The 11,003-nt window shown below is 52.1% G+C and overlaps 1 protein-coding gene across 1 annotated transcript; it reads right to left on the bottom strand.

The window, feature by feature from the left end:
* Positions 1–9,550: 9,550 nt before the first annotated feature.
* Positions 9,551–10,500, bottom strand: LOC120748000 (olfactory receptor 14J1-like). The gene has a single exon (XM_040054067.2). The coding sequence runs from the start codon at positions 10,481–10,483 to the stop codon at positions 9,551–9,553; it is 933 nt and encodes a 310-aa protein (XP_039910001.1). The 5' UTR covers positions 10,484–10,500.
* Between the last annotated feature and the right edge of the window lie 503 nt (positions 10,501–11,003).

Raw genomic sequence — 11,003 nt, 5'->3', positions numbered from 1 at the left:
TACATACTCACAATAATAAAAGCCACCACAAAATAGCTAAAAACCTACCCTGTACCTCATGCTACAACCCATAACACCATGCTAAACCTTAAAAAACAAGTTCTTTAAAGACATAGTACCCCTAAAAGAATTAAATCAAACAATAGGAATCATTTCAAAAACAACCTCATCAACAACTAAACGAAAGAACATAGCATTAAGTGTACCATATTCCCTACCATATACCAACTTCAAAGAAAGTAAAAAAATACAACAGACTGTTAAAAACCACCTAGAAACACTACATAAGAAATCTTTCAAAAATAAAAACAGCATCTAACAAAAACCATCTGGTCAGTTAACACCCAAAGTTCCACCAGCAGAGCAAGCCCTACCCAGTCTAAGCTCCCACATACAGGAGATAAAGTCCCAGTAGTACATGTAAGGAGTTTGTTAAGAAAGACAGTTTAAATCAATTCTACTTCAAGTACAGACAAACCCATCCGTGGGATTGTCTTTACTCAAGAACGGAGTTACACATAGTAAGTAATGCAAAAAGATAAAACCACACAATGTGCACCTCAAGGAGATCTGATTTTAAAGTAAGAACTGTGTGTAATGATCACTGTGTACTAAATGTCACTGCCATTGTCTGTATATAGCTGTATATTGTATATTGTTTTTATTAATATATATGTATGTGTACTGTATGTGTGTTCAGAGATAGAATATATATATTAGTTTTAGTAAGTTGACAATATGGGCATAAAGAGTAAAATATCCTAAAGTAACTTTATAATGCTTGTATCCCCAATTGTCTGTTCTGTTTGTGTTGTATATAAAGTTCTGTGATTTAAAACTATTTCTAAGAACAAAGAAAAACGCCAAGTGTATTTTAAAAAACTACCTAAATCCCACACATTCTTCTCCAGAAAACAAAAGCTGTGTTCAACAAAAGCTTAAAAAGCTATAAAATTTTTTTTTTGCTTTTAGTTAGTTTCAACTAACTAAAACTGAAATATTCCCTAAACTTTTTTTTTCCTTTTTTTTCTTAAAACTATTTAAACCTACTCTAAACTTAAAAAGAACAAAACAACAACAACAACAACAAACCACACCACCAAAACCAAATAACCCACTAAAAATTTAAACCTCTAGCCCACTGGGGCCTAGACCTCAGCATTTTCCAACAGCACCAGAAAAACTAAAATTAATAAAAAACTGAAAAAAAGCCAATTTGCATCCATAGCAAGAACTTTGTCAATTTACCCTCTAACTCCAGAACAAAAAGTTTTAGTGTTTCATAGTATTCATTCTTTATACATATATGCACTTTATTTGTTTTATTTTTTTATTGAGAGGTTTTATTGTTTCATATTATTTATTCTTTATATTTGTATGCACTTTGTTTGTTAAGTAAAATATTTTTTTCAACTTTTCTCTGAGAAAGTTCTTTACCAGACCAGCTGGGGGGAAGGCCATTTAAATTTGCTCCCCATTCAAAAGTTTTCACCCAAATTTACCCTAAACCAAAACAACAGGTGACCCAGGTGTGGTGTCCCAGGGAGGGCTGCCATGGAGGCAGTGCCCAGCACTGCCCCTTTCTGTCTGGCTGAGCTGGCCTTTGGCCCTGGCAGTGGCGTTTGCTGCTGGTTCCGCAGCGCCTGAGCAGCCAGCGCGGCACAGGGCAGGTGGCCGTGGCACAAGCCCCCAGCAAGGGATCCCCTCTGGCTCTGGGCAGTGACACCAGCCCTGAGCAAGGGGCCCAGGGCAGGTTTCCATGGCACCCAACCATCACAGCGGCTCCAGGACTTGGATGCCATGGCACCAAACCAAGGAATGGGTCCCTGTGGCCGCTGCCATGGCACCTGATGGCATCAGCGAGTGTCAGTGCAATTGTACCTGGAACAGCCCCGGCACCGCTTTGTCCTCAGGGTTGCCCTGGCAGCCCAGGGCAGCAACAGCTCTGCATGCAAGTGGCCACGGGACCTGGCTGCAGAAATGGGTCCTTGGGGTGCTTTCCAAGGAAACTTGAACGGATGAGGGATCCAAAGCCAGCAGTGGGGTCAGTGCAGTGTCCATGGCCACAGCCCCTTGCAATGGGCCAGGGCAGGTTGGGATGATGATCCACCCTCACTCCTGGCCCAGGGCAGGGCTGCAGGGCCCTTCCCCACAGCCTGTCTGCACACAAGCACTTCCAGGGCTCTCTGCATTTCCCTTCCCCTCACTCTTGGCTCACTCACACACCTCCCAACAACCCACCAGAGGCTTTGAGCTGCAAGGAGTTCAAAGCTTGTCCGTCCTTCAGGAGTTGGTCTAATTCTGCCTTCTGCCAACTCTGGATTTGTGTTTGTGGTAGATCTTCCTGTGTGTCTAAAACATTCCTTGCATGGTTCTGCCTTGGGGAAGGGGAACCTCCTTGGTGGCAGCTTGGGCTTGGCACACACTTGAGGAGATTGTCTGAAACTCAGGAATTTTAGATTGCTAAAAAAGGAAGAAAGCACCTCTGCCTGAGTGCAGCCAGTTCTCTGAGCAAAGTAGGTCCCAGGTGAGTGAGGAGAGACAGGATGGGGTTGGGGGATGTGGAGCAAGGTTGTCCACACTGGGTCAGACCTCAAGGCACAGCTTCTCTGACCTGGCCAGACCTCCTTAGGAGAGACCCTGGGTCAGTATCAGTCACTTAATGCTGCAATCACCTCTGCTCTAAAGAGAAGAATATTCCTTGAAAATAGAAATGTGGATTTTTTAGAAGCTCTTTGAAATATTTCTCCATAAATCTAGGAAAAAAGACTTCCTAGTGAACTGCAGCAGACCAGAGGGAAATCAAGGCACAGCCATGGTTTTTGTTGATTGAATGTCTTAATGAATTTGTTGCCAATGTTTCTCTGATGTCTAAGGTTGCCAGTAAAGGCTGTTTTGTTGTTTTGAGCTCCTCAGAATCCCTTGTTGGTATTTCTCCAGTGTTTCCAACTCAAGAGTACACAAACAATTTTAATTCCTTTTAAATCTCTAATTGAGAGAGTTGTTTGGGGGATGGGGGTCAGGGCTTGTGTGTCCTGCTTGGCACAGCCCAGGCAGGGCTTTCACAGCCACATTGCACACTCCATTTCCCACCTGCACCCACTGCCGCCTCTGAGTTCTGCTTGCCCAGCCCCAGGGACGCTCCCCTTGTCTGCCCATTCCCCCACGGTCTCTGGGCAGGGATGGCCTCAGTGGGGGCTGCTGACATCCTCAGACACTTGGAGGCTGCTGCTGGATTTGACTTCTCCAGAGGCTTCTTCAGCCTTCAGCTCCTCATTTCAGGAATTCAGTGCCCCAAGGTGCATTATCATTCAGAACACCTTAAAAGGCCAAGCCTCTGGGAATAATTTGATTTAAGTTTTCAAATTTTTGTGGTTAATTAAACAGATTTTGGAAGTGTGTCCATAGTGAATATATTTACAAAAGACAGTGAGAAAATATTTTTAGGTCCTGCTTAGGATTTTTTTCCTATTAATACATTTATATGTTCAATCTCCAATTGACATTGATCCCAAGGTACTTACTCATGCAGTTTGAATAGATATGAAAATCAACATCCTTTATGTCTGACATTCAATCAGATTTTGTCCCTACTCGCCATCCCACCATTTCCCCCATCCAAGCCCTGGGACTCAGAGCAGCCTCGTGCAAATCTGAGCTCCCTCCACCCCAGGCTGGACCTGCAGGTTTCAGCTCCTGGGCTCCAACTCCCACCTGCTTCCCTTGGAGAAGGAGCTGCCCGAGACACAGAGGGATGTTCATTTATTGTCAGCCAACAAACCCAAGGCACAGCTCCATCAAATGCAAAAGTCATTCTTCTCCCTGGCTCTGCCCTGCACCTGATCCCCACAGCCTGTCCTGTTTCTTTCATCCCTCCACTGACAGGAACTTTCTGGGACAAGGGAGCTCTGCTCTGGCTATTGAGTGAGGTGCAAGTGCAGCCACTGGAGTGGGAACCACAACTCATCAGGTTTATGTCCTTGGAGGGACCAGGAACTGGTGAGATTTGGAGGCACAGAAAGGTTTCTCTTCATGGGAAATATAAAAAATGTGAACATGATAAAATTTAATAAACATGAAAACACTTCCCTCAGCTCCTTGTGACATCCCAGTAACATCTGACATGTCCACCAAGAAGAGGTAATATAAAAGATAAAAATACAGCTAAGATGCTGAGTAAGATGTTATTTCAATATGCGAAAGACCGGGCAACTCCCTGAAGCAGAAAGCATGAAGCCAGTGAAAGGAGACACGTTGAAATGACCAGAGAACAGCTGCAGGAGGAAATCTGGGAGCAACAGGAAGGACATAGATGCAGCTGCTCCACATGAAGAGATGTCCCTGGGCATGGCCATTCAAACAAGAGAGCTGGAAACACCTGAAGGAAGGGGGTCATGAAATATTAGACTGAATGTTGGTAGCAAAGGTAGAAGGGAAGATCAGTGTTTCTTATCTTGCCATCGGTAGAAAAATCCAGCACATCCAGGAAATTCCTCTTCCTGGTGGGCAAATTTTGCCACTTCTTAAAAGTACTCAAATGACCCAGATAGTAAAAATGTGCTTGTATAATATGAAACTAACAGATATTAAAACCTGTGCCCTTTTCCAGACATCAGCTGTGTGCCCATGCACAGGCAGTGCCACTTGTGCCCTGAGGTGCTGAGCTGGGATTGGCATCTCTCAGAGAGGAGCTGAGGGAGAGCAGAGCACCTTGCAAGCTGCAGGTCCCTGACAGCCCCAGAGGGCTCCTGTCCCAAAAACATCTGCTCTGCTCCAGGCAGGAACAGGGACTATCATTGTGCTGGGATCATCAGAGAACTGAGGTGTGTGCTGGAATTCAATCCCCTCCCCATCCCGCAGCAGCCCTGCATTTCCCTCCTCCAGCCTTGGTCTCCAGCACAGCCATGGAGGCTCTTTGGGCTCTGGACTTTTCCTGCAGCCACCAAGGGCAGCTGAGCTCTGCCTTTGGCACAGTCAGCCCTGCCCAGCCCAGGCAATGCCCAGCAATTCCTTGTGTGTGCCTGGCCTTGCTGTCAGCCCCGGCAGCGGCTGCGTGGCCCCTTTGTGCCGCGCTGGCCCAGCCATGGTGCCACAGCCCCTGTGCAGGCCCAGGGCAGGACAGGAGCATTGCGGGTGGGAACGGCCCCTGTGCCGTGGTGCCCACAGCAGCCTTGGGGCTCTGTGCCCCATGGCCTCCCTGCTGGGCAGCCTCTGCCAGCTCCTGCACAGCCCGTGGCACCTGTGGGCCTGCACAGACAGCCCTGCCCCGGGCTCTGCCGGGCTCTGGGCCAGCAGAGAGGCCGGGCAGGGCTGGCCATGGCCGGGAACAGGCCCTGAGCCCCGCAGGAGGATGGAGCTGGGCCACAGCCAAACTGCCCCGCAAACCTGGGCTGAGCAGCCAGGGCTGGCAATGGCTGGGGACAGAGGCTGGCACTGACAAATGTCCTGGGCCGTGTTCCTGCTCTGTCCATGCCACCAAGGGCACAGAGCAGCCTCCTCTCTGGGCCACTTGCCTGTTTTCAATGCCTTCCACAGGCGCTGGCCCTGCCCCACAAGGCCTGGGCTGAGTCCTGCCCCTGCACGCTCACACAGGCTGAGATGGACACTGATGGTTTCTGTGCCAGGCTCTCTCAGCCCAGCCCAGCTCCCTCCAAGCTCTGCCAGCTGCCCTGAGCTCTCGGCAGCACCAAGGGCCTCTCCCCAGCACAGCCCAGCCGGCTCTGGCCCCACAGCTCTGCTCAGGGCAGGCTGCTCTGGGCAGGGGCCCCACGGCCTCAGCCCCTCGGAAGGGCACAGCAGCAGCTGCAGCTCAGACAGGACTCAGCCCCAGCCATGGGGAAGGTGCTGGGCCAAGGGAAAAGGAGGCTCCCTGTGTGCCCTGCTCCCGTCTCCCTGAGGTGCTGAGAGCTCTGCAGCCCCTGCTGCCATCCCATCTGCCCAGGCCAGCACAACAGCCCTGGCCTTGGGGCCCTCAAGAGCTGCTCCTGCTCCAGGCCCAGGGCCCATCCCAAAGCTGGGGCAGCCAGAAAGCTGTGCCCATTTCTGTTCATTCCTGCTCTGGTGAGGATGGATCCTCAGCCCATTGGAGGTTGCTGATGAATTTTACTACTCCAGAGACCTCTTCCTTCTTGAGCTCTTCAGTTACGGAGTTCAGTGAGAAAAGCTCATAACATTTGTTCAAAACAACCAAACAAGAAAAGTGCCTGGGAATGATTTAAGTTTTCAATTCTTCTGATTTAAAAATCAAGACCCTTCATGGCTGACAATCAATCAGACTTTGTCCTCAACCCCTCCCCACCATTTCCCTCATCCAACCCCCAGTACTCCTACAGATCAGGAACAGTGTGGCCAGCAGGAGCAGGGCAGTGATTCTTCCCCTGTGCTCAGCACTGGTTGGGCAGCACCTCGAGTGTTGTGTCCAGTTCTGGACCCCCCAGTTTAGGAAGGACATGGAGGGGCTGGAGCATGTCCAGAGAAGGGCAACAAGGCTGGTGAGGGGTCTGGAACAGAAGTCCTGTGAGGAGCTGCTAAGGGAGTTGAGGTTGCTTATCCTGGAGAAGAGAAGGATCAGGGGAGGCTTCATCACTCCCTACAACTCCCAGACAGGAGGGTGCAGCTAGATGGGGTTTGGGATCTTCTCCCAGGGAACAGTGACAGGACAAGAGAACATGGTCTTAAGATGCAACAGGGGATGTTTAAGCTGGACATTAGGAAATACTCTTTGCAAAATGGTGACTGGGCATTGGAATGGGCTGCCCAGGGAGGTGGGTGGGTCATCGTCCCTGGAAGTGTTAAAGGAAAGACTGGATGTGGCACTCAGTGCCATGGTCTGGGGGACAAGGTGGTGTTGGGTCACAGGTTGGACTTGATGCTCTCCAAGGTCTTTTCCAGTGTGGTTGATTCTCTGATGATGGTGACACTGCAGGGCCCTGGGGAAGCAAGGGGCCATTGTGACACTGCAGGGCCTGGTGGCACTAAGAGGACCAGAGTGACACTGTGTACGACATGGCACCATAGAGCCAAGGGGCCATTGTGACACTGTGGGGCTAAATGCAAGCAAGGAGTCCATGGTGACAGTCTGGGGCCTGGTGGAACCACAGAGGCCACTGTGACACTGTGGAACCAAGGAGATCATTGCTGCGCTGCCAGACCTCATGGAACAAAGGATCCATTGTGAAACTCCAGGGTCTTGGGGGCCCAAGGCACCATTGTGACACTGTGGGGGTCAAGGATGCAAGGGACTTCGTGACACCAAGGGATCCCATGGAACCAAAGGCACACTATGACACTGGGAGGCCTCATGGAATCATGGAGACCATTGTGACAGTCGAGGGACAAAAGGAACCATGGTGACACTAAGTTGGCTGGGAGTGTTGATCTGCTGGAGGCTAGGAGGGCTGTGTGCAGAGCCCTGGACAGGCTGGATCCAGGAAGCCAAATCCAACAATATGAGGTTTAACAAGTCCAGGTACTGAGTCCTGCACTTTGGCCACAACAACCCCTGAAGCGGTGCAGGCTGGTGACAGATTGGCTGGACAGCAGCCAGGAGAAATGGACCTATGAGGACTGATGGAAAGCAGGCTGGACATGAGCCAGCAGTGTGCCCAGGTGGCCAAGAAGGCCAATGGCACCTGGCCTGGATCAGGAACAGTGTGGCCAGCAGGAGCAGGGCAGTGATTCTTCCCCTGTGCTCGGCACTGGTTGGGCAGCGCCAAGAGTGCTGTGTCCAGTTCTGGGGCCCTCAATTTAGGAAGGACATGGAGGGGCTGGAGAGTGTCCAGAGAAAGGCAACAAGGCTGGTGAGGGGCCTGGAACACAAGTCCTGTGAGGAGTGGCTGAGGGAGCTGAGGTTGTTTATCCTGGAGAAGAGGAGGCTCAAGGGAGACAAGGCAGTGTCAGGGCACAGGCTGGACTTGATGATGTCCAAGGTCTTTTCCAGCCTTGCTGATTCTGTGATTCTCTGAAACCACCCTTGCAGCAGTTGCAGGATGAGCCCTGGGCCTCCTCTCCAGAAGGTCCAGCAGCCCAGGTCCCTCAGCTTCTCCTCACAGCCCCAAAGCCCATCCTGTCAGTCCTGCAGAGCCTCTGCAGCTCCTCCTCCTTGCCCAGAACAGGGAGCCCCACAGCCAGACACAGCAGCCCAGATGTGCCCCCCTGGCCTGTGGTGCCTCTGGCAAGGGAGCAGCACGAGGCACTGCAGGAGCCTGCAGACAATTCCTGAAGCACTTGGAGGATGATCCTGCTCCCAAAGGGATGTTCCCATGGTGCCATGAACTCAGGAACTGAAATGGGGACTGGGGCCAGAGAGGAAAGGGCAACCAGGGATGGGCTGATTGCAGGGGAGGGAACAGGGGTGGGCAATAGGAAGAAATTTGCACCAAGAAGGGTAAAGAAAGCCAAGGTGATGCAAAGGAAATGCTGAGGGCAGTTTGGGGGTGGCTGCCAGGCAGCCCTAGTTCTGAACAACAATGTCTGCAGTGGCACAGGAAATTCACAGCTCATGAGAACAAACATTCTGGCTGACTTCAGAGGCCACCACAAACCTGAGTGGTTTCCCTGCTGTCCCCCAGCCCTGCCTGGCCCCAGGGGCTGATGATGGCATTTGTGCTCCCTCAGGTTCATCTCCCCACACCAACACCATGGGGGTGCTCACGCCTGCTCTGGGCAGTGCAAACAGGGGCTCCTGAGCCAGTGCTGCCGTGTCTGTGCCTGCAAGGATGCGGCACCTGTGTGAGCTGGGGGAGAGGCCAGGGCTGCAGAGGGGGGATGTTGTTGGCAGGTGCATGAGGACGCTCTGGGACGCTGCCCTGGGGTGTCCAGCACAGTGGGGATGGATCAGCCCCTGCTCTGCTGCTCCTTCCCATCTCCCCCAGGCACCTTGCAGAGCCCCAGCCATGCTGTTTGCCCCCAGCCTGCCCACGGCCACCCTGGGGCTGCTCACGGGGCTTTTCTCTGCTGAGCATTGGCCTGGGCGTGTTCTGGAGAGAGCCTGGGCAAGGAGCCTGGAGCCCCCAGGCCCTGCCCTGAGGCGTCAGCGCTGCCCCAGCAGTGCCCATGGCCTGTCCCTGCTGCAGCCCCGGCACTGCCACCCCCAGCACTGTGCCCGGCCCCGAGAGCACTCAGGCCCTACAGCAACACCAGGGCCAGGAGGGCAGCGGGGCAGGGGCACGGGAGCAGCACTGGCAACACCAAGTGCTGCTGCTCCTGGGCACAGCTGCTGTGCCAGCACTGATCTGCCCCCAGCTCTGCACACAGACATTGCTGCTGCAGCTGCAGAGAAGGGAACAAAAAGGGGATCTCTGCGGAAAAGTTGTCTGGGAGATCCTTGAGTTCCTTTAAAGCCACCAAGAGCTTAAGCCCTCATTGATACAGTCTGTGGCCACAGGGAAGGTGGAGAGAAACAATATTGAGAAATGGAACAAACAATTACATTGCTTTGTGGACAATATTCTAAAAGTAATACAAAGAAAAAGAACCTTCAAAATGAAACCAACAAAAAGTATCAAAAATGTCTTTTATTACAAGTGATTTGCAGAAATTGGCCAGCAGTTTAATGTTTCCAAAACCATCCAGTCATCTGTCTACATACTGCAGCCTTGAGCTCCTGATTCCTCAGGCTGTAGATGAGGGGGTTCATGGCTGGAGGCACCACCGAGTACAGAACTGACAGGGACAGATCCAGGGATGGGGAGGAGATGGAGGGGGACTTCAGGTAGGAACATGCGCCAGTGCTGATGAACAAGGAGACCACGGCCAGGTGAGGGAGGCAGGTGGAAAAGGCTTTGTGCCGTCCCTGCTCAGAGGGGATCCTCAGCACAGCCCTGAAGATCTGCACATAGGAGAAAACAATGAACACAAAACAACCAAATGCTAAAGAGATGGAAAATACAAGAAGCCCAAGTTCCCTGAGGTGGGATTTTGAGCAGGAGAGCTTGAGGATGTGTGGGATTTCACAGAAGAACTGGCCCAGGGCATTGCCATGGCACAGGGGCAGAGAAAATGTATTGGCCGTGTGCATGAGAGCATTGAGAAAGGCACTGGCCCAGGCAGCTGCTGCCATGTGGGCACAAGCTCTGCTGCCCAGGAGGGTCCCGTAGTGCAGGGGTTTGCAGATGGACACGTAGCGGTCGTAGCACATGATGGTCAGGATGAAATACTCTGCTGAGATGAAGAACATAAAGACAAAGAGCTGTGCAGCACATCCTGTGTAGGAGATGGTCCTGGTGTCCCAGAGGGAATTGTGCATGGCTTTGGGGACAGTGGTGAGGATGGAGCCCAGGTCGGTGAGGGCCAGGTTGAGCAGGAAGAAGAACATGGGCGTGTGCAGGTGGTGGCCGCAGGCTACGGCGCTGATGATGAGGCCGTTGCCCAGGAGGGCAGCCAGGGAGATGCCCAGGAAGAGGCAGAAGTGCAGGAGCTGCAGCTGCCGCGTGTCTGCCAATGCCAGCAGGAGGAAGTGGCTGATGGAGCTGCTGTTGGACATTTCTTCACTCTGGCCATGGAGTCCTGTTGAAGGAGGACACAGTGACAAGTCAAGGTAGACACTGCTGAGCAGTGCCCAAGCCCTTTCTCCCAGCCCTGACTCTGATGCTCTGTGCCACCCAATTTTCCTTTTATCTGGCACAGAGCCCTTCCTTCAGCCCCATGCCTGGAGCTCTGCTGGGATCTGGCCCCGTTGCTGTGATGAGCAGGGGCTCTGCCCATGGACACCGAGGGGTCAGCTCTGCTCTGCAGCACTGGGGTCATGGGAACAGGGACAGGGGCCAGTCCTGGGGTTGGACTTCATCAGCCCAAACTGCTCCTGAGGCAGAGGAGCTTGGCAGCATCTCCTGTGCCAGGGCTAAGGAACGGTGATGGCCAAAGGCAGCTGGAGAGGGTTTCCTGCTGTGCCCAGGGAGATCAGAGAGAACTGTGCAAGGCAAGAGCATTGCCTGTAACTCAGTGAAGGGTGAGGGGAGCTGCTCTGTCACTCCATCTGTCCCCAGCTGCCCTTTCTGAGATCG

The sequence above is a fragment of the Hirundo rustica genome, unplaced genomic scaffold (assembly GCF_015227805.2).
Source record: "Hirundo rustica isolate bHirRus1 unplaced genomic scaffold, bHirRus1.pri.v3 scaffold_399_arrow_ctg1, whole genome shotgun sequence".
In the NCBI taxonomy this organism is placed as follows: Eukaryota; Metazoa; Chordata; class Aves; order Passeriformes; family Hirundinidae; genus Hirundo; species Hirundo rustica.
This window is presented reverse-complemented; position numbering and strand designations above follow the sequence as displayed.